Source organism: Amblyomma mixtum, chromosome 8 (genome assembly GCF_055824585.1).
Source record: "Amblyomma mixtum isolate Tamu chromosome 8, ASM5582458v1, whole genome shotgun sequence".
NCBI lineage: Eukaryota > Metazoa > Arthropoda > Arachnida > Ixodida > Ixodidae > Amblyomma > Amblyomma mixtum.
In genome coordinates, this window is record NC_143019.1 from 79,710,624 (window position 1) to 79,734,925 (window position 24,302).

The 24,302-nt window shown below is 47.3% G+C and overlaps 1 protein-coding gene across 1 annotated transcript; it reads left to right on the forward strand.

The window, feature by feature from the left end:
• Positions 1-19,995: 19,995 nt before the first annotated feature.
• On the forward strand, positions 19,996-20,958 carry LOC149333155 (sulfotransferase ssu-1-like). The gene has a single exon (XM_089557662.1). It carries the CDS (start codon positions 19,996-19,998, stop codon positions 20,956-20,958), a length of 963 nt encoding a protein of 320 aa, XP_089413788.1.
• Positions 20,959-24,302: the final 3,344 nt, after the last annotated feature.

The following is a 24,302-nucleotide window of genomic DNA, read 5'->3' on the forward strand; positions in this document are numbered from 1 at the left end:
ATACCGTACGTACTGGGGTGAGTTCGCTGATTTTAACTGCTTCGTAGTTTGTCTGGAAAGCCCATCATAGTGGAACAGAGCAAAAGAGTAGCCACGAAGCCTAAGTAAGGCGTCTTCTGGGCGCAGACAGGGTTATGTTTGCATGGAATATTTACGGAGGAGTAATAAGCGACAGCGCAATCATATTGAACGAAAAATCAGCTCAGTACCTTCAGAAAGTATGTTTCGGGAAATAAAAGCATGGCATGCTGATTTCAAATCGATTTTGCGTATCCTTGATAATAACTAGCATCCATTAAGAATAGATGGGTGATTCAGAAGCTAAAGAAATATTCAAGTAGCACGCAGGACGCAGAAAGTTTTCGGTCGTTGGACAGGGTGGCGCCATGGTTGAATCCCTTTTGTTCGCATAAAAAGAACGATGGAGATAGCCCGGCCTTCAATAAAGGAACCCACAAGGGCTATTAAATAACTTGCTACGCCAAGTACGCTGCCTTGATTGGCTAGATCTGGTGACCAGCCGAAGTAACGCGGCCTTGTAGAGCCGGAGCCGCCAGCGAGAACAGGGCTCGTTACCATTGCGTTCGCCTGCTGCTATGCTCGCATAAGATGGGCATCACTTCAGTCGTTTCATACTTTTAGGCCGGTCGCAAGCGATGCGATGTCTTTTTACAGGCAGCTACTCTGGACCCCATTACAAAGATGTATTTTTGTTTCCTCGGTAAAATGCTTCGGGCTTTTCGTAACCGCATGCAAAATATTTCAGCACCTTCCTTCGCTCCGACGAACACGTGTGCTGTCGAACGTAAATCTAGCGAAGAAAACCAAGTTCCCTTTCATATTTGAGTCTATTTCCGAATAACTGCCTTGTAACGACGGTAGAATGGGCGCCTTATTAAACAGACACACGGGAGTGTTTAATAGCCTTTTTGTGAAAGCATAAAACGTGTCCGCGCACTGCAAGAACACGTTTCAGTGGGATAGGACTTTTCTTCCTTCTATGGGTGCCAATATAGCAATTTCCGAATAAGCGGATCAAATGTCCTCCTTTTCCATTGCTGAACAAATGATATTGTACGCGTTCTACGCGAAGAAAGGCCACAGTAACCTAAACCCAGGAGTATAGGGATTTTGTTTTTACTTTTAACGTTGTGGGGAAAAATGGGAGCTTAATAGCGAATTACTTTATCGCTTAAAGATCATTGATTAGAAAGCTGAAGACGACGACCACATATCGGCTGTTAGATCCGAACTCTAGGAATCTGAATTTCGCGTCCGGTGCTGTACCAGCTAAGCAACGGCGACAGCTGTCTGATATTCTGCTTTCGGGGACATTTATTGTGACGTGTAAGCTAACCTTCAGTGTGTTTACCAGCGCTACCCTCGCCCATAATGGTGGGCGTAGTACGGCCTGTATTGCCACGAGTGTGACGTGGAAAATTGAGGGCGGAAGCTATATGGCATCAAGACTGCCAGAACTCAGGCCCTCGTTAATCTCTTCGGGAGATAAGGGAAGGAAAACAAGGGGCTCCTTATGACATAGAAGCCAACAGGAAGCCAACAGTCACAGAAACCAAGGACCATAGCAGATGTTTTTTTCTTTAATTTGTGGTGTTCATCAATGGGAGATTAACAGCGTAATTATTTCATCACTTAAACATAATTGTTTAGAAAGAGGAACAAAAAAGAACGGCATGCCTCTGGAGGGATTCGAACACACCTCCGCAGCGACTATGTTATTCGCACTTTTCGAAGATACCTTCAAGCTGTAGAATATTTTCGAATATTTGGTATGAAGAAACGGCGTACCTTTAATCGACAACTGTTCCGAAGACAGCGTTCAGATTAGCTTTGGACAGCATTTGAGGTAAGTATACGCGGACAGCAAGCTTGAGTGCTGCCACGTAGTCAATACTGCACCAACATTCACGTAAGTGACATACACAGCCTCTAGGAGTGGGCGGCACAGCAGAATTTTGCCATGTTTAGATAACCCTGACGAACCGCGATATCCGAGCCCATGGCTCAGCGCTCACGCTTCTCTGATCGACTGACATATAGCGCTAGTTTTTGGCAGTGGTCAGCAGCTATGCCAAAAGTTCATTTTCTTATGGCTGTCTTCGGCGCACTTAGGGAATATACTCACGCGTTCACGTAGTGAAAATCAGTGTGGCGACCTGCGATAGCTATAGCACTAACACCGTTGATTGCAGCGTCATACCGCAGCGATGCCGCTAGAACTTCGCTGTTTGCTCGACGCCCAAATAGAAACTAGTATTCTTATAAATACTTCATCCGTACTCCACTCGGCTGTCAGCTACACAATTGGTATTCGGTTCGGTAGCAAAGCTTTGATCTTCGTATTCGATTCTATATTAAAAAATTGCTGAAAAACCACTGTGCTGGTTGTCTATGAAGTGCGAGAGCACAGAATTGAACTGCCTTTAATTCCAAAAATAAAAATTTTGGGGGGCTTTGAGAAAAACACGGACCTTAAACCCTATCTGAGAGCAGCAGAGACAGGCACTGCACTAATACTTAAAGAAAACATGTCTGCATAAACCTGAGTCATAAAACACCACTGAAATAGAACAAAACATAAAGCACGAACCTTAGAAGACACACAGTTTACAGCATGGTCAACAAAAACGGCAGCCGAATTATTTATGAACTAAACCCTCAGGTGGAAGAGGCATGATTATATAGCTGGCAGACGGCAATATCTGACGCAATACTAATTAATAATAGCAACCTCCCACCGTAGTAGTCGCAGTATTACAAAACAAAATGAAACTACAGGTTAGGTGACGCTAAAATAACGCAGAAACACTCAGAAACGCGAAACAGGACACGAAGCTACATCGATGTTCTTGCGCATTAGGTTATTTAGCAGGCATTCTAAGCGATGATGTAACATTTTAAAAGCGTAGTTAGTGCGTCGATGTGGCCCGTGCCAGTGTTCAATTCATCGTGTATTTTATTCAGCTCATCAACTGCGCCAAAGATATATTATATGACAGGCCTTTTCTGTTCTGTACTGTAGGCTAGCATGAACCGGATGTCAAACATACGGTGTCATCTGAGTAAATTGAGGCGTTTGGAAAGAGGTCGACAACCGGATCAGGTGTAGCATTACAGATCATGCTAATTACCTTTTTTCGTCATCAGTGATACTCGTGACGTAGTTCACTAACGACACAGAGCCACATTGAAAGTGCCCCATAGTGGCGTTCCTGTGCACACGTTACGTCCGACGCAAACCTTAGTATTTCGCCTAAGCTGCAGGACACTCCGAACTCGTAGTGCCTAAAGGGCCTCGCGAAGCAGGCATTAACTCCGCCAGGGGATGATTCTACTGGCACACGACAATGCCGAACTTCACATATCTTTTCGTCGGTCCCTTCTCGTTCTTTGGCAGTCTCGCGGATGCGCCTTTCTCGGGCGGCTTTCCGCATCTGCCCCTGGCGCTGTTAGCTTCTTAGCCTTCGCTGCGTATCGGCGACGGTCGACTTCCCTCTTATAATGTAGGCCCGCTTGCCTTCCGGGGTCCTGCTTCGCATGTCAATGTTTTCAACCACGGAGTTCCACTTTTCTTGGTGGTCGTCGTTTGCGAGGCCCCATCTTGTCTGACACGACGAGTGCTTGCAGTTCAATGCCATAGCGCCGCACTGACTGACCTTCCGCTACGCGATTGAGCGCCGGCGTGCTGTCGATCCAACTGTCCATATGTGCTCATCCGCGACGCCTGGCGCTTCGATCAGGCAATCTGCTACGAGCGCGCGGTAGCGCACCAACTGGCCGCACTCTTGGGGGAGCGAGCACCATCCTGTGGTCGGATACATCCCGTACTTGGGGTGAGACAGATAAAGAATGCATAGAATTAAAACTAGAAAGCTTACACTACTAGATATTTTCCAGTTTTCACACAATTTAACCTTGGCTCTTTTAGCGCGAACTGAATCCATTTGATGGCATGAAACATGAAGATCTGTTTTGAGAGCTGATCATCTTACTGCTCACATCTAGTCGTAGACGGTTTCTTCATCAGAATATATGACAGATGTAAACGGCAGTTAGCCATCTAAGCTAAATCACACTCATGCAGAGAGTGCACGTACCTTTATGCGAAATAGCGCAAAAAGTTTTTCAACGTCAAACAAGAACAACAGTCTTGTTTTGTCCATGTGCTTCGGCAGGTGCGGCCTTCTGGGACCGAGAGATGGCCAACGAGTAACACCACTGGGCGCATTCAGTCTCTAGGAGAAACTATTGCACTATATATTGCGGCTGAATTCAAAATGAGCCGCGTGTCACCCTATCATCATGTTGCGCTCCTGGCAGCTTTTTGAAGGTGGGGAGCACTGAGCACCCTGCGCGCCGGTTGCACGTTAGCAGTTATGGAGCAAAATTTATGTATCCTTTTCTCAGTCCACCTCTCTCGTAATATCTTTTCAGCAAAGTGCAGCCGGCCGAAACATTTTCGTGCACATTGCCTTTCACGTGTAGTAGCTCGAGTTTTCATACGTGGATCTCAACGAAAACAAAGTTCAGGCAGATGATATATCGGATCAATTTATGTAGAACAAAATGGCTGCGAGGAGATACTCCTGAATTTCATGGCGTATTCAGGCATTATCGGGCATTGTGCAGGTAATGAAGTCACTGGCGGCATTCGCAGTGAAAGTTTGATAGTGCGGAACTGATTCCATCGGCGACTGAGGCGCCTGCTGGTGGTTTATATTGCTACGGGTCGACTCAGAGAAGATGAGGCCGACGAAGTGAGAGGGCGCTTGGCGCGTGCTCGGGCTCCGAATCCTGGACGGTGGCCTGTGTTTTGGCATCCGGTGCGCCCTGTGCTTGTGTTCTGTTCAGCGTGTGTGCACCAGTGTTCTTCGTGGCGTGAACGCCTCCTGCCACGTAACATCTTGGTGGAGGTGAGGACTTTCCCCTTCCTCTCGTTCTGGACTATCCCAACACGGAGCTTCGCAGCGGTCGCTACACCGGGACCGCTACAATGACGAAGCCCGGCGACTCGCCAAGTGCCACTGCCACTACATTCATGGTCATGGCTCATCCCCGTGACCCCGACATCTTTTCCGGTGCCTCAACTGAAAACGTCGAGAGATGGATCTCCATGTACGAACGTGTCAGCACCCATAACAGGTGGGACCCCACCGTCATGCTGGCAAACGTAATTTTCTATTTATCTGGCACCGCAAGGCAATGGTACGACACCAACGAGGACGAACTAACGAGTTGGGACATCTTCAAGGAAAAGCTTCGCGCTCTGTTCGGACCTCCGGATGCTTCGAAGCTCGCAACCCAAAAACACCTTGAGTCGCGTGCTCAGTCCTCCAGTGAAGGTTACGTCACGTACATACAAGACGTCCTTGCCTTATGCCACCAGGTTGACACCTCCATGTCGGAAAACAAAAAGGTGGGCCACATCCTGAAGGGGATCGCGGACGACGCTTTCCATTTGCTTCTGTGCAAAGGATGTGATACCGTGGATGCCGTTATTAAGGAGTGCCGTCTCTTCGAGCAAGTCAAGAGCCGGCGCATATTTCCACAGTTTGAACGACTTCCCCATACGGCCGCCACATCTACGTGTGTTTTGCAGCAGCCACCACCTAGCCCACCTCCCACTTCGCCTCTCAATATCACCGACGCAGTCACCCGGATCGTTCGCCGCGAAATGGAGGCCTGTGCACCTGCGGCCCCTCAACCTACCACCCCCAGTCACCCCTTGCCCGATGTCTCCCTCATTCAAGCCGTCGTGCGAGAGGAACTCGCAAATTTGGACCTCTCACATGCTATCTGTGCCATCGGGAACGCTAGCGTCCGACCACCAACCAGGAATGTTTTCCGTCCAAGGGCTCCGTACTTTCGTCGCTACCGTAATCCAGCAGAGTGGCGGACGCCTGATGATCGCCCAATATGTTTCAATTGTTCCTGTTTCGGCCACATTTCCCGGCACTGCCGCAATAGATGGTTTCCGACTCCTCGCACCGAGCTTCACTATGCCAACCGTTCAGATATGCCCCCCCGTTTTCCGCCCCGACCACCACATGACCAATCAGATTCGGCCACTGATCTCGCCAGCTCCCGACCACGTCGTTCTTCCCGCTCTCCATCTCCCCGAGGCCGGCGTTTCCGATCCCCGCAGCACCTTCGATCCTCGGCAGCCTCATACGACCGCCCTGACTTGGAAAAATAGCTGATGCAGCTCCCGGAGGTGACGCTGCATCCACGACCAGGCCCACAAATCCTCTACAGACCTCCCACTTGAACCAACTAGACGTTTGTGTTGATGGTGTCCCCGTGCGTGCGCTTATCGACACTGGTGCGCATATCTCTGTCATGAGTGCAAAACTTCGTCGTCGTTTACGTAAAGTTCTCACGCCGGCTCGGTCTCGAGTGCGTGTCGCGGACGGTGGAACAGTTAGTGTTGACGGACTCTGCACTGCACGCGTTAGTGTTGCTGGCCATGACCTTCCGGTGCAGTTCACTGTTTTGAACCCTTGTGCTCATGACCTCATCCTCGGCCTCGATTTCCTGTCAGAACACTCCGCCCTGATCGACTGCTCGCAAGGCGTCCTACACCTCGATCTCCCAACCATCGATCCTGAACCCTTGCATTCTCCCCGACTGTATTCGCCCGACCAAGTTTCTCTGCCCTCACTAGCCGCCTTATTCGTTTCCCTACGTCCTACCTCATCAGTGGCCGATGGTGACTACTTAGTCGCCCCTATTTCAGATGTCTTGCTGCACCGCAACGTTGCACTGCCCCATACTGTCGCTACAATCAGGGGAAACAGCGTGTCACTACCGTTAATTAATTTCAGCTATTCAGCCCAAGTCCTTCCACCTGGCATATGCGTGGCAACGTTCTCCCCTATTGGCTCCTGCCCAGTTGCCCCATTGGACCCTGCCCATGCATCAGCTCCTGCAGATCCTGTTCACGCTCCTACTTCGACTGACGCGATCACGGCAATGATGCCCTCCGATTTGCTCCCTGCTCAATCTTGTCAGTTGCGTGCGCTTCTCGAGTCCTATTCCGACATCTTCGTCCTCCATAACAGCGCCCTTGGCCAAGCTCTTACCGTTACGCACCGCATCGACACCGGCGACGCTCCTCCGATCCGCCGCCGACCATACCGGGTCTCCCATGCAGAACGACAGGTAATCCAGGCGGAAGTGGCAAAAATGCTGGAGAAGAACATCATTGAGCCCTCTCACAGTCCTTGGGCTTCGCCCGTCGTCTTGGTCAAGAAGAAAGATGGCTCGTGGCGCTTCTGTATGGATTACCGTCACCTGAATAAGATCACTAAAAAAGATGTCTATCCGCTTCCTCGAATCGACGATGCCTTAGACTGCCTCTACGGAGCCAAATTCTTCTCCTCCATAGACCTACGCTCTGGCTATTGGCAAATTGCTGTGGATGACCAGGATCGGTAGAAGACTGCTTTTGTTACTCCTGATGGATTATATCAGTTTAAGGTTATGCCTTTCGGCTTATGTAACGCCCCAGCCACTTTCGAGCGCATGATGGACTCCTTGCTGCAAGGATTTAAGTGGTCCACTTGCCTCTGCTATTTAGACGATGTAATTGTGTTTTCTCCCTCGTTTTCGTCCCACATGGACCACCTCTCACAAGTTCTTTCCCTCTTCCGTCATGCCGGGCTGCAGCTAAACTCTTCAAAATGCCGTTTCGCGCGTCGTCAGCTCACTATACTAGGCCATGTCGTCGATGCTACAGGGGTTCGTCCCGATCCAGACAAGATCCGAGCAGTAAAGGACTTCCCAGTGCCCCGTACGAGCAACGACGTTCGAAGTTTTTTGGGTCTTTGTTCTTACTTTCGTAGATTTATTCAAGATTTTGCCGACATTGCTCAGCCGCTCACCGATCTTCTTAAAAAGGATGTCAGTTTTTCCTGGGGGTCCTCTCAAGACCACGCCTTTGCCCACCTTATAAGGAAGCTTACCACTGCACCGGTCTTGGCACACTTTGATGTGTCAGCTCCTACGGAAGTCCGTACTGATGCTAGTGGCCATGGAATCGGGGCAATCCTTTCCCAGCGTCAATCCGGCACACATCGCGTAATTGCCTATGCTAGCCGCCTCCTATCCCCTTCCGAGAAGAACTACTCCATTACCGAAAGAGAGTGCTTGGCCCTCGTCTGGGCTGTTGGCAAATTTCGACCCTACCTATATGGCAGGCCATTCACAGTTGTTACAGATCATCACGCACTGTGCTGGCTCTCTTCTCTGAAGGATCCTATCGGTCGCCTCGGTCGTTGGGCGCTACGACTCCAAGAATATGACTACGTTGTGATCTACAAGTCCGGACGGTTGCACAAAGATGCCGACTGCCTCTCTCGTTACCCTGTTGCCCACACTAATACTATGACGAGCGCAAGCGCTATTGACCTGTTCTCTCTATCGCCGTTTACAACTATCGGCGAAGAACAGCGTCGGGATGCGGAGCTTCTCTCCATCATCGATCGCCTAACGTCCGCCCACACCGACCCTTCACTGAACCGCTTTGCTCTCGTTGATGGTATTTTATACCGCCGGAATCTTCAACCAACTGGTCCTGACCTTCTCCTCGTCGTCCCGAAGCACTTACGAACAGTCGTTCTCCACGAACTCCATGACCTCCCGACTGCTGGCCATCTAGGCGTTACTCGCACGTACGACCGCATCCGCCGTCGGTTCTTCTGGCCTGGCCTCTACCGCTCAGTGCACCGTTACGTTGGTTCTTGCGATGAGTGTCAGCGTCGCAAGCGCCCTGCATCTGCTCCCGCTGGCTATCTTCAGCCCATTGACATCCCTCCGGAGCCGTTCTATCGTGTCGGCTTGGATCTTCTCGGCCCCTTTCCTGAGTCCACTTCTGGGAACAGATGGGTTGCAGTAGCCACAGACTATGCCACCCGGTACGCGATAACACGTGCGCTCCCCACGAGTACTGCCGCTGATGTCGCCGACTTTCTTCTTCAGGATGTCATTCTTCATCATGGAGCACCCCACCAACTGCTCACCGACCGAGGTCGCACCTTCCTTTCAGCAGTGGTAAACGACATTCTTCGCGCGTGCTCAACTAAGCACAAGTTGACGACCGCTTACCACCCCCAAACTAATGGCCTCACTGAGAGACTCAATCGCACGCTTACCGACATGCTCGCCATGTACGTCTCCTCTGATCACCGAGACTGGGACGTCGCACTCCCATACGTTACATTTGCATATAATTCATCCCGCCACGACACTGCCGGATACTCTCCGTTTTACCTCCTGTACGGCCGCGAGCCTCAACTGCCGCTTGACACATTGTATCGAACATCTCGTCCCCCACATTCTGAATACGCCCGTGAAGCCATTGCCCATGCCGACCATGCTCGCCAAGTCGCCCGTTCCCGCTTGCAAGCCTCCCAAGCTTCTCAGCAACAGTACTATAACCGCCGCCACCTGGACAGTGCCTTCTTGCCTGGGTCCCTTGTATTGCTCTGGGTGCCTTCTCGCCGTGTAGGGCTCTCGGAAAAGCTTCTTTCTCGATATGTGGGCCCGTATCGTGTGCTGCGCCAAGTCACAGCCGTCGCATACGAGATTGAGCCTGCCTTCCCCGAGTGCACTTCCCGTACTCCACCCTCCGATATTGTGCACGTGTCGCGCCTCAAGCCCTACCACCTACCTTCTTCTGACACTCACTAAGCAGCACCGCGACGGTGCTTTTGCGCCCGGGGGTCATGCTACGGGTCGACTCAGAGAAGATGAGGCCGACTAAGTGAGAGGGCGCTTGGCGCGTGCTCGGGCTCCGAATCCTGGACGGTGGCCTGTGTTTTGGCATCCGGTGCGCCCTGTGCTTGTGTTCTGTTCAGCGTGTGTGCACCAGTGTTCTTCGTGGCGTGAACGCCTCCTGCCACGTAACAATATTGACTGAACATAGATTGTCCTCTTGGTTTCATACGGGACAGGGCCTTCCTTTCTTACTTCCTCTTAAACTGATCTTGTCGTTCCCGAAGCGTGAGCTTGCTCGTCATTACGAAGAAAAAGAACCAGTAGCCACATTCCAACTTTTGGGCAACCGCGTGGCTTGCTTGCCAGCTGTAAAGAGTAGTAGAAGGCAAACACATGCCAAAAATAGGCCCCCTAATTACCTTTGGAAGTTAAGGGCACATTGTTTTTAGGTTGCTTTGTTATGTCCCTTGTTAAGTTAAGGGCACGCTTGCCCTTGTTGAGATTCGATTATCTTCGTTGAGCATTTTTATCAGTTCTGCCTTGTTTTTGTGTACCTTTTCTTAAATTTGCGCATTTTTACCTGGCCTTAGCTTAAAATGGCCCTGACACGCCACCCAGTGCGTACCTTAGGTCGTCATCAGAACCAGCACACCTCCGGTGGCAACCTTAACATCGGATTGTGGGCAAACTGCCCACACTGAGCAGGTGGAAGTTAAATTCATCAGTGGTCGCGAGAATTCATTCAGGAAGAGGAACCATGGGTCTCTCACAAGCGCCACCGGTGGATTCACCTATCATTGCGAGCTTTACCAGCACACACAACGGCTTTTTCGCTTGTGACCCGTGTACTGCAGAGGCACAAAAACAGAAATAGTCTCGTCTCTTTATGGATACATTCTGAAGACGTCGAAGTCTGTTATAGCCATTATCTCGAGTGATATTCCCAATTGTAAATGGCGTTTCGGGCAAAATATAGATAAGTAATAGGCCCCATGTCATGCGACAGACTTCAGGCGCCACGACCAAGTACACTTCGCAGAAAGCAGCTCGTTTGCATTGCTCTGCTTGAAGGGGAAAGTTTTGAAGCCTGTTCGAACGCCTTGCCAGTTAGCACACCTGCCCATTTATGTACCGCACTTCCTGTCAGCTCTACGCATGGAAGAAAATTCAACTCAGGAACCGGCATTTTGGGGTTGGAACTTAAAAGGATGCATGAATTTACTGTGCACACGTTGGCACCGATTTTCTGGATATTAATGAAAATTGTTTCCTCGCCGGAAACGTTGGTTCGTGTTAGTTTAAGCCGCGGAGAACATTCACCCGTGAACAATATGTTCAGAAAATGCGTTTCAAGGAATTTTCACTTGTCATGACAAAATAAGCTCAAAAGAATTTTTCTTCCACCCAAACTAGTAAAAACGACAAAGTATGTTACCGATACGCTTGCTCACCACTTTAATCGTCTTGTGGATATGCATGCTACGGCGCACGGTATTGATGACATTTATACTCAGCATTCCTCTATTGTGGCATCCGAATGGTGCCTATAAAAACCGGCCGAAACTGTATTTCGAGACTTTTGGGCAGTGGAATATGAAGGTCGCTACTTTGCTCGGTTGCGGGGCACACAGGTGCCTGCTTCAACAAAATTTGTGTGTCTTCCTAATTGTTGACTACTAAATTCTATCAAGATTTATAACTTTTCAATTTTTTCATTAAAGTGACACCTTGCGAAAAACTATCCTAGCACCGCTGTGCTTTTAAGCACTGTAATGCTAACAATAATGCAACGAGCATCCTCATAATTGGCCAGCATTTGACAACTAAACTGATCGAACCAGCAGTCTGATACAAATATACTTGAGCAGAACGGACTTTTCGCAGAGTCGGTTGCGGTTAACCTTCGATCAAAAAGAGCGAAAACGAAAGAAGGAGTCTAGCACAAAAGAGGGCAATCCTTGACTGTGAACTAAAATTTTATTTGAAAGAGCCGAGTTTAGGTAAGCTTCCAGCAAAGCAAAAATAGGTCAAAAAATCACAACGAAAAACCCAAATTTTCCAAACGAAGACTGATATACTATTTAAAAGTACGAATTTTTCTTTTTGAGAGCAATCGTGGGCTTACACATTACTTGTCGAAGTCTGTCATATGATATGCTTCCGCGATCTCCGTGATGGTTTGCTCTCTTTGTATGTACATACAACACCCGAAGTTCAACCAAAACGAAATATAGAATTACTGCGGTGGCACTGGTAGTTAAATGTGTCAAATACATGATCTACATTTATTTCCTGTTAACGCAACTTAGTATTCAGACACCTGCCAGGCTGGCCCACACAGATTTGCCCACACGGCAGAGTTGTTCAATTTGCAAAGAGCCGCAAGTTAGACGTCCTGGCCACCACCACACCCATTGCGTTCATGACCTGGTGAAGGCGTTTTTCTTGAATGGTAGCGCGCACGTGACGAACTTTTTACCGAGCTTATAAAGCACTTCAGCGCGATACCTGCTTGCAACATTCATTACGCCATTTGATTGGCTTCATTGGCTTCCCTTCACTGGCTTCTTAGTTTTCTCGTTGGCAGTTTTCTTTGATCCTTCGCAATTTTCACTCAACTGGTGCACACCCGGGACTGAACACAATCCCAAAAAGCGGTCTTCTTTAATAAAATAAACTGGAACTGAAAGCTGCCAACCAAGCAAGGGAAGGACTTTGTCATAGAAAATGGTAAAAGGGATGCGATTATCACATTCTTCACAAGATTTGAATGCGCCGAGTCTTAGTCGAAAAGCGGCTGTGAAGTGCTGGATCTGTGGGACCAAAATACATGACCAGTCTGGAACTTGAACATAAGATTCAGAGGCAAATTGTTCTTAGCATATCACATGTCAATCAAAAGCGATAACCACAGCCTCTAAATGTTCCACAACGGTGTTGACCTTTCCAGTGAGGCCAGCAGCATCGATGAAAACCGAATAACTCTGAATATAACTTTATGTCCTCAAACGAAGGCAAATCAGCTGCCCTCCAATCAGTCTGCCAAAACTTCCGCGACATAACCGGTTCAACACGGGTGCTGTAATCAACTCACTGCAAGCCCTGTCATTTCACTGTACAGCCTGCCCTCCCAACACGCCATTTTACACCAACAACTGTTATGGCCCATTCCCCGACGTGAGGGTCGCATTAGTTGTCAGCTGAACTTCAGGGTGGGAACCACTGGGAAGCAGTAGAGCGTTAGCGTAGAAGCAGGGGGGCACGGTGAAATCAGAGAATGGCTCAATTGAAAGTGGTTGTCATGACAACCACCCGTGGGAGGTGGAGGGTCAGCCTAGATGGATCATGCTATAATGTGGGCGGAGGTAAGCTGAAATGGAGAGTGACTGCCCACTAACCAAATAGCGGCTGGCTACCGTGGAAGGGTAAGTGTACGACGAGAGCGGAAGATTACGGGAGTGGAGGGTGTTTGCCACCGATACCAACCTGGAAGTGGTCACTGCGAAAGATGCAGGGAATGTATGTGGACAACAAAGGAATGCGCCATGCACGGTCTGCGAAGGTTGCTGCCAAACGGGCTTCCCGGTAGAGGTTCAGTGGTGGTGGCGTAGAAAGCCTGGAGCAGCGAACTGGAGAGACGTCCTTGTCGAAAAACGAGCAGGTGTAGTGTAACACTTACAGCAGCTCAATATATCTATGCATATATGCATGTCCCTTTTAAATCATTTGCCTTATATAATACGAAATGACATTGCCTTCGCAGATGTCACTTAATCTCGCGCAACAAAGTTGTAACTTTATTTTGAGGTTTTGCCAATGCTATGAGGCTGCACTACATCTGCTACTTCTTATAAAGCTTCACTTGAGAGTCAGCTCTTGCACTTTCTTTACTCTGCACACAACCGTCGCTCATTTTGCATTGTTTTAACGCTTAAATGAAATATCGCATCAAAGGAAACAACTAAAATAGGAAATTTCCTGGGAATATTTTTCCAATACTAATAGGTATATATGAAATATGTTGGTAGGCATATAGCAGCTGTATCTTACGGATACTCAGCTATGGGGCAAGAATGTGGAGGATAAAGAAGAGGGATTAACCGAAACTGAGTACAATGTAGCAAGCTGTGGAAAAGAAAATGATAGATATAACATTAGTAGACAGGGAGAAAGTACAGTGGCTCAAAGAACGAACGCAGGTTAATGACATCCCAGACGAAATCAAGAAGAAAATGGCTTGGGCAGGGCATGTAATGCCAAGGCAAGGTAACCGATGGTGAAAATAACCGATGATGTAATAAGATGGCCAGAAATCAGGAGGAGGAAAGCGTCGCCGGGGCTGGCAGCAGGTAAGCTGAGCGGATAAGATTAATAAGCTGGGGGGGTTAAAGTGACCATGGTTGGCACAGGGCCGGGTTATCTGGAGAGATATGGGAGGGTCCTTTGTCTTGGAGTAGCGAATTCAGGCTTAATGATGACTATAACAGAAATCAGCGCAAAATGGCAACATTGTAGACCTTATGTATTCCAGTTTCACACTCTGCGGCAGCAGTGGCGCGGCTGTAGAACCGTATATTATTTCCTAACCTTGAAATTCTTCTCGTGAAGACAGGTTCTCTTGTCTGCACATTTGTCATACGCCGAAGAATTCGTCTGCAAGCCACACAGTGGAATCACTGCCGCGTGTGCGGAGGGCCTGCATCGTATCTACAGTTTTCGAAGTTATCTGCTTCTGTGTCGTACCCGCCGTCAGGAGCATCGACTGTCTACAAAGCGCCAGCCGCCAGGGCCCTGTATAAAACTCCACGCCGACTGAAGACCGGCCGCATTTTACACTCTGCGGCAGCAGCGGCACGGCTGTAGCAGTGTTGCTTATCTCCTAACCTTGAAATCCTTCTCCTGAACGCAGGTTCGTGCACTTTTTATGAAGTTGGACCTCTTTCATCTCTACTAGCTGTTGCCGTTGCCTCTGGTGCTGCCACGCGTATGCTTCCCTGTGTGTACAAGTTTGAAACGTGTGCAACTGATCCGTGTCCCCCATGCAATAAACCGTTAATAGATGGCTCATCAGTCACATCATGCAAGGGCTGCGGCTGCAGCCTTCATTTTCCGCTCAGGATGTTAGCGAAACCCATAATCAAAGTGGTCTAAACTGGAAAATAAATGTAAATGTGCATTCTGCAAAGAAAAAGACGTATGTGCACCTGATGGCCCACGTTCCCGCGCGATTACTGAAGTTTTCAGTAAGGTCGCTGCCATAAACCAAAAACTGCTTCAAGTGAAAAAGTTAAAGACACACATGAAAACGCTATCAGAGCTTAAGACCACCGTTGTTGGTATCGAGTTCTGTGTGAAGCTCGTTTCTGAGAAGTATCATGCAATTTTGGTTAAGATGCAAGAAGATGAAAGTGAGATGGATGCTTTAAAGAAACAAGTGGATGCCAATGAAGCTACAGGAGGACCTGCAGAGACAAAAAAACTGAGAAAAATCTTAATCAGATTGAGCATTATGGACGACGACACAACATGGAAATACATCGCGTGACTTTCGCGTGCTATCCACAAATCTCCGGCCAAAAAAGAAAAAAAAAACGATTTTCTTGCGGTTTGTGTCCAGAACGGGGTCTTTTTGAAGGAAAATAGCTCAGATTTGTGGTTCTGTGAAAAACTTGCAGCGCCAAATACGAAGCTGTTTCGGTTAATGAAAACTAAAGCGAAGGAATGTGACCACTTGTTCGCATGGGCGGGAGATAGACGTCAGAAAACGTGAAGGGGAAGATGCGATGAAAATTAGAACAGAAGATGGTCTCTCCAAAATAGAATAGAAGTTGAAAAGCCACAAGGTAAGTGTCAAACGACTGGAATGAATGGCGAAAATGAGAACGAATACTACTGTCGAAGAAAGCTCCGGGAGGCCGTGGGTAATCGTGTTCGCGTCAAGCAATGTTTCTCAGCTTTTCACATGAATACCAGAAGCCTTAGGAACAAAGTGGATGATCTCAGCATGCTTCTCGATTCTTTGCGGTTCAATTTCAGTGGGCTGGGATAGCTGAAACATGGTTCAATGCAGATAATTTCATTCTTCATTTTGAGGATTACTATTGCCTGTCTGCCCGGCGAAGTAACCGAGCAGGTGGTGGCGTTGCTTTCTGTATCCGTAGTGACATATTTTACTGTGAATTGTACGAGTTTCGCGTCGTGAACGATAATTGGGTCATTAGTGGCGGAGTGCAATGGTCTACTTCTTCCTGTGCTCTACCGCCCACCTGCCGGTGATGTCAGAATATGTTTGCAGATTGTGGAAAATATCCTGTACCCTAGCTTCTTGGAAAAGTGTCCGTGTTATTAACAAGTGAATTTAATATTGACCCTTTGGTTCAGAACAGTAAATAATGTGCTTTAATCGATGTCTTCCAATCTTATAGCTGTCAGAATGTAATACACTTACCAACAAGAATTAGTCTTGATACACGTACACTATCAGACTTATCCTTCACGCATCTTTTCAGTGAGCAAATCTTTTCAGGCGTGCTACTAAGAGATATCAGCGATCACCTACCGATATTTTGTATTGTATCGTACTCAGGCAATCACGGTAATGCACAAAAACTGAAGCTAAAGCAAGAAGGAAAATAAACGGCAATAACCCCAACAGGTTTCAAGAGATCGTAGCTACCACTTACTGGACTGAAATAGAGAGAGAAATGAAAGTAGATCAGGCATACAAGTTCATTAATGTCTTCAAAAATATTTACTAAGCCTGCTTTGCACTACAACCCTACACAACGTAACTTTAGGACGCATTGAGTTTCATATGAACTTTGTAATGAAACTCAAGAACGTAACAAGTTATTTGAGTCATGTATTAAAACAAAAGTTGAAACGTGCTGATAGCCTACAAAAGCAGTTCCGCAATCAGAAAAACTCTAAACTAAAAAAAGCTAAGCATGAGTATTGTGGAAAAAATTCACTGCGGCTACACATAACCCATACACGTTCGGAGAACATTAAATAATTACGGACCAGCTCAAAAGCGAAACACCCTGATTGAATTGTTGTTAATGATGTACCACTATCAGGAGCAGAACTAGCCAACGAATAGAACTCGCATTTTCTGCGTTCGGGCGTACAATGCAGCAGTGTCCTAGTAGATCAGTGGGAAGTCTATAACACCTGTTGTAGCATTACCACCATATTTCTTCAACCAACATGCCGAAACGAGATAGTCGATGTCATACTTTTATTAAAGAACAAATGTGCATGCGGAGCAGACGAGATAAGCACAAAAACGATAAAAATTGTAGCACTAGTTATATTTCGCCCTCTTTCACATATCTTCATCGTCAAGTTATCGGGTCGTGAATTTCCTTTCCATAAGAAAAAAGCGAAAGTTGTAGCAGTAAATAAGTGTGGTGTGATTGACAAAACCTCAGTAGCTACGAACCTATTTCAGCCCTTACTATAATTTCTAAAATACTTGAACCTGGGCTATATAACAGATTAGATGCACACTTGGAGAAGGGCAAGAAAATTATTCCCGAACAATTTGTTTTTAAAAAAAAATCTACAGAGCAGGCACTTCTGCATGCAAAAGACCACATAGTTCACAATTTCGAAAAACAGCTTTTTTTGACAGTTGAAGTATGTTTGGACTTTAAGAAAGCTTTTGATTCTATTAATCACGAAGTCTTGCTCAAGAAATTACCTTGGTATTGTGTTAGTGGTGCTGCTCATGTGCTAATTACAAACTACTTCGGCACTCGAAAGCAGTTCATTTCCCTACATGAATTTCGCCCTGAATGTCTCGTGTTAAACTGTGCCATTCCTCAAGGGTCCATTCTGGGCCCAATATTACGTCTTCTCTACATCAGTGATATAGCGAACATCCCAAATACAACCTACCTTGTGTTATATGAGGACAACATGAGCGTGCCGCCGCGGTGGCTCAGTCATTGTGGTGCTTGGCTGCTGACCTTGTCCTTCTCTTTTCGCCTTGATCGAATTTCGATGAAGCCGAAATTCTAGAGGCCCGTGTTCCGTGCGATGTCAGTGCACGTTAAAGAGCCCGAGGTGGTCTAGATTTCCAGAGCCCTTCACTACGGCGTCTCTCATAGCCTGAGCCGCTCTGGGATGTTAAACCCCATAAACCAAACTGGACCACATGAGCGCTTTCTTCTCTGGTAAAAGCATCAATGATGTCTCCAACGCAGCGAATAGCTGGATGGGTGACATCAAATGCTGGTTAAAATCTGCCATGGTGCCTCAGTGGTTATGCGTTCGGCTGCTGACTCGAAAGACGCGGGTTCGATCTTGATCGTGGCGGCCGAATTTTGATGGAGGCAAAATTCTAGAGGCCTGTGTATTGTGCGATGTCAGTGCACGTTAAACAACACCAGGTGGTCGAAATTTCTCGAGCCCTTCACTCCGGCGTTCCCGATAGAATTCGCTTTCGGACATTAAATCCTTGTAAACGAAACCAATAGCTGGGTAAACGCAAACTAATTGCAATTAAGATATAATAAATTAAAGTGTATTATATTTAGACATAAGCTAAAGCAGTTTAGGAGCAACTAAGGTTTGAAATTCTGGGATAATGGTACCGAAAATGCTGCCTGCATCAAATTTTTGCGCGTATGGTTTAATGAGAATCTTTATTGGTCGATTCACGTTGAATCTCTCCGACAAGATATTCGCGGAGCTATAGGAATGAAAAACCAGTTGAAACACTTTGTTATATTGAGCCTGAAAAAGCAGCTGTATTAGTGCCTAATGCACTAAGATGTGCAATATTTACTTTTCGTCTGGGGTACTTCCACCAAAATAAACCTCGAGTACCTTTTTAGGCTGTAAAGTCCAATTTTAACCTCGACGTCCTTGCGCAAACTGCGCCGTTTTTAAATAATCTTGAAATAGTTGCTATAGACTACCTATTCTTACGTAAACTACCGCTCGAACCGTTTCGTTTGAGACAGACCGCCGAAGAACACTTTAGCAAGACTTTCGTCACAAAAGGAACCTCATACAGCTAGAGACATGAAACAATTTTTGCACCACAAATAAGCACTAACTACGGAAGACAGGCTTTCAATTTTCAAATACCTGCCGTATTAAAAAATCACCCGAGTGCACTAGAGAAGCTGAAAACATGTCATGCTATAGAAAGTATTAAAAAACGTGTGAAAAATTACATTTTTGCAAAACTGTTTACATGACATCGTGAGATGTGTTTTTATTTTCCTTAAAAGCGCTTGACAAATGCTTTCGTGTTGTTTCTTTGAAGTTACTTGTTAATTCACTGCGTTCTTATATGCTGTTTATTCTGTTCTTCTAACCCATTTTTGAATGAAATTCCTACTTGCAGTGCGGTTCTTTTCTTTCCTTCAATATTTACATTTTTTCCGGAGAGAATATAAATGCTTCGAGTGTTGTGGCCTTTGTCAGGCAAGAAATATTGTCTTTTGCCATAGCGCCTGAGACCACTGTATGTCTCAATAACTAATAAAAATAAACTTAAAATCCTAAGAACCCTGCCTTTCCTAAGCAAGCAATGACCGTTATGTGATGTTAAACTTTTCCATACGCTTTCAGCACCCTTTTCGACCCTGGCTAGCGTAATTTTTCTTTTCAGCAAGGTACGTTCGGCGCACAATTGAAACCAAAGATCCAATCGCTTTTTTACTGCACCCTAATTTTGGAGCTTACTTTAGTGAACGTCTAGTACACAACACCATAGAGTAACTCCCCAACAAGCAATTCATGAGAAAATGCCATTTTTCAGCTCTCTTCCTCTTAACAACGCTTTCTGAGTGCTAGTACGTTCGTAGGTGTTTCACCTGACGGGAGTGTCGAGGGAAGAAGGGACAGCAACCGTATACCACTAGAGCGAATGGGAATCAAGCTTTTCGCATGCACGCTGCTGTACCTGTACCTGCTGCTCAGTTGCAAGACCACTGAGATGCCGCAGGCTCTAATCCTTTGTGGCATGCACTTTCTTCCGATCTCTCTAAGATATATCTCCTGGAATTATGCACAATTACGCGCTCTAATGTCCATCTCCACAAAGGGAGGTATTGCGCCAAAGCGTTCCTTGCATCGGGTTCGTAGGTATATTTAACATTTAGGTAACTTGCTGGAGCCGGTTGATCAGAGATGAAAGCAGAAACATCAAAAAAAGAAAATATTTCGTGCACACGGAGGTTTCACTTATGTTCTTCACTCGAAAATTATCTGTGCAAGAGGACTCTCTCAAGTGACCTCATGGCGAAAAGAAAGCCATACTTTCGACTTATAGATGGCGTCCCAAGGGACGTGCACTACAACTCGGAGCTCTGGAGGGATGCACTTAAGTTTATTCCGGGAAAAGGCGACGTGGTCGTGCTGTCTTACCCCAAAGCTGGGACACACTGGGTTCTCTACATTGTGCAGCTCATACTGAAAAGAGGCCAGCCCGTGAGCTCTAATAAGGAGTTCAGAGAAAACATGCGCTATCTAGGAGCATCTCAGATGGAAGGCTGGACGTCAAGCCTACCCTTGAGAGTTTTGCAAACGCACCTGGTACCGCGAAAGGGGGCCATAAGCGCCGAAGCAAAGTACATCTACATTGTTCGGAACCCGCGGGACGTGGCGGCCTCTTTTTTCGACATGGTGACCAACATGAGCGTTTACCGCTTTCAGGATGCCTCGTTCGAGGAGTTTCTTGACGCCTTCCTCAGTGACGACGTAGCCGGTCTCGGAAACTACTTTGACCATCTTGTTTCAGGATACGACATTAGAGACGAGCACAATGTGTTCTTCGTTAGGTATGAGGATCTGATGGAAGATACGCAGGGTGTGATACTGAAACTGGCCCACTTCCTCGGAGAATGCTACGCCCGTGAATTGCAAGAAAACGAACAGTTACTCCAGAAGCTCCTTCAACGGTGTAGGGCGGAAAACATGAGAAAAGTGTTGATCGAAAATCTCGATGTGATTTCAGTTCCTGGCTTAAATGATCTGAACGAAAACCTTACATGCAAGGACGGCTATAACGGTGACAGCAGTAAATACTGCTTGGTTAGAAAAGCCAAGGCTGGCGGCTGGAAAGAATATTTCTCTCCAGAGCAGCTCCAGCGCATGGAGGCTGCGGTAAGGTGGACGGAAGAAATATCGCCGGCAATGGACCTGCGGAGAAACATGCGCAAAGAGGCTGTCGCAGCGTCTGGTATAGAAGACAAGAAATAAGCTGCGTGCATTTCTTCTCCTCTCGCAAATAAATTTCCTGAACGGCTCTTCTTCGAAATAAAATTTCCTAAAAATTGCCCTTTTTGTTTATTTGGACAATTCTTCTCTCGCAGTCGAAGTCTCGCACTTTTTTTTCTAAAAGGCTCAGTCAATCATTCGGTGACCCTGTCTCCTTAGCTTCGATTCTCGGCTGATGCTTGTGAATAGCTGTACATATCAGGGTCACACTTATTTTCTCCTCTGTATTGCGGGTTGACTGTATTGTTGCGGTAAATTTAATATTGACTAAAGTTTCAAATATCCATTATCAGCACAAATATTTCCTCAAACTCAAGACTGTTGATGCAGATTTAGAGAATTCCTTCTCGCGCGCATACTGCCTTTGCGGTAGCTTTTCTACTCACCCGAATTCTGCTTTCTTCTCCCTTCACTTTACCTCAGCAATTAAGTTTGTAGTACCCAGCCAGCTTGAATCTGTGAAAAAAAAAACTATTACCTCAGAAGCGCTATAAGAAACGCTGTGTCCTATATTTTTTCTTTTTAGTCTTAATGAGTCTCAATGATTTCTTATGCCTATAAATACAGATTTTAGGGTTTGTTTTCAAATTAAGCCTTGTAAATCGCCGGAGTTGTGCCTGCAAGGGCCCCGTTTGTGCTTCTGTATTCGGGATGATCATTCCCTGGTAAGTGATTTTGGTGAGAAATGCGAATTCAGTGTAGACATACGGAATTTCTGAGCGAAGTTCTTTTTTTTCTCACATGCACAGAATTTCGCCCAGTAGAAATGTTTGGTGTCCGGCCGGTGCTAGCACGACCCGCGTGTGCGCTTTGTTGTTTCCAAGTATATCCGCGTGTCCCTGGTTCCAAATAACATGGCACTCTGCCAGTGTGGTTGTTCAAGATATCGGCAGCCCTGAGATTACCTCGTAAACAATTCTGTTTCTATGTCCTACTTCTGAACCAATGATTAAATAGGAGGTAATAAAGTTATGCTTTATTCCCTACGCCCATCCCCCCCCCCCCCCCGGCCACCTCAGCAAAGCGGAAGTTTGGACTAGTTGGTAAGTCATGACTAGGAAAGGGAGGGGGGGGGGTGCTTAGCGCAAGAGAATCAAGGAGCTGAGAGGGACACAAGACGACGTCTCTCTCTCTCTAGCTCCCTCACAGTTGGCGCTTCCATTCCGCAAATGAGAGGGACACAGGACGACCGCTCGTCCTGTGTCCCTCTCGTTTGTGCATTGGAAGCGCAAGGGAAATAGAGAGAGAAGATGAACAATACGACGAAACAGAACAAGCGCTTACTTTCAAAGGTGTTATACTTCGTTAATATTATTGCATTGCAAAGTAAGGGTTCATTCTGTTCGTCGACCCTATCTCGTTCCGTCAAAGTTAACGCTTGCATTCCAAAAATGATATCCCAACTAGCCCCAGTTGCCGGTTTGTTTATTGTCCGTCTCATGTCCTTGTTTCTCTAGCACTGAGCAGCCCCACGCCCCCTCCCCTCTTGACCCTATATTTCTAAACTAAATGGTGCATATTTCTGGACAACAATAGTTTGCGAAATAAAAGTCTCCCACAAGTGAAACGTTCGTGATGTCTCTCTCACGTGTGTTTTGTATTGCGAAAGCCTATCTACATGCTATTAGAGTTCGAATGTTAGTGTGTGATGATAACTGATGCATGTATATTTAGAATTCACCAGTGCCTTCGCGAATCCAGCCTTCCAATTGCTTGCACAGGCGCGGACAGAAGTGAAGAGAGCGCGCCGCAGAAGAAAGAATTGCGCGCCAGCGCCGCCTAGCCGAACCAGAAAAAAAGCTCAAAATCGCCACGCGCATGCGCACGCCTCCAGCAGCGCGACCCCTCATTGCCACGCTTGCCTCGCATTGCGCCGGTGGCATGGCCGCGCTAATGATACATCTGGTCGGATGGTTGCGGCCTTTGTTAACCAGTGGGCATTCTGGAATATGCAGACCGTTGCCTTGATGCCGCAAATAACGCGGGGGCGACGCTACCAATATGCCGCTTCATCTGACGCAGCTGTAGACGTGTTATTGTAGCACCAGCCAGCGTCGCAAGGATGGTAACTGTTCCCAAAGGTGGTGGATGCTGCTGATGGGTTGCAACGCGTATATTGAAAACAGACCGATGTCCGGTTGTATACGGTAGCAGTGAAGTAATATAACTAGGACAGAGGAGACGTTCGCTACCTGGTGACTGTCGTGGCTCATTCTTTGATTAGATCATAAGGTGCAGGCAAGGTGATTACCTGTGCTTTCCTCCGCAATTTCAGCGCCATATACAGCGCGCTCTCTTGGTGGCGGTAAGCTAAAGCGATAAGGGCAGGTTCCAGAACACGGGTGGTGCACTCCACTAGAGACAAACACGATGTATGCATTGGTGCTGCGTCGGCTCCTCGCAGGGGCAAGACGAACCATCAGTGATACTGTAATAAATTTACAAGCACGTGCGGCAGCAGGTGGAGTGTTTCGAGCGTATGCGTTTGCTAGCGAGACGCAGATGAGTTCCACAGTCAACAAAAGATCGAAACATGCGGGTTATTTGCGGCGTAAACGCGCCTCCAGCTGTCTCAGACGAATCGGACTTATGGTAGAGCCGTCCCCAGGGGTTTGCCTTATCAAAGCAGCAGTCTGTGCATTGGAAATGCCTGCTTGCCCCACAGGTCGCGACTATCCGATCATCATCACCATCAGCACGACACTGACGCCAGCCGATGCGCCGAAGTAAAAGGCCCACCGAAAGGAACAGCAGCAGAATTTGCCAAATTTATCGTGGAGTGCATTCTTCTTTGACAGGGCGCCCCCGGTGGGCTCATCCCGGACAGAGGGAGAGAATTCATGATGGAACTGACGCACACCATCCTGCGCTACAGCCAAACCAGCCACCGGAGGACAACCGCATACCTCCCGCAGACCGACGGACTGACCGAAAGCCTGAACAAAAGTGTCGCCGATATGCTGGTCATGTATGTCGATGCCGAATGCAAGGCCTCGGACACCATCCTGCCTTACATCCTCTTTTCCTACAACACTACAGTGCAGGAGACCAGCCAGATGACGCCTTTCAGGCTCGTCCATGACAGGGATCCCACGACCGTGATAGACGTCATGCCGCCGAACGTTACCAAAGATAACGTCGATGTCGCCGCCTTCCTTCAACGCGAAGAAGCTCGAAGACTTGCCCGATTGCGGATCAAAGACCAGCAGCGGACCAACGCAAGACGCTACAACCTACGAAGACGCAACGCGGAATGCAAGCTAGGAGACCGAGTCTGGGTTTGGACGTCCATTTCCTGCCGCAGTTTGAGTGAAAAACTTTTGCGC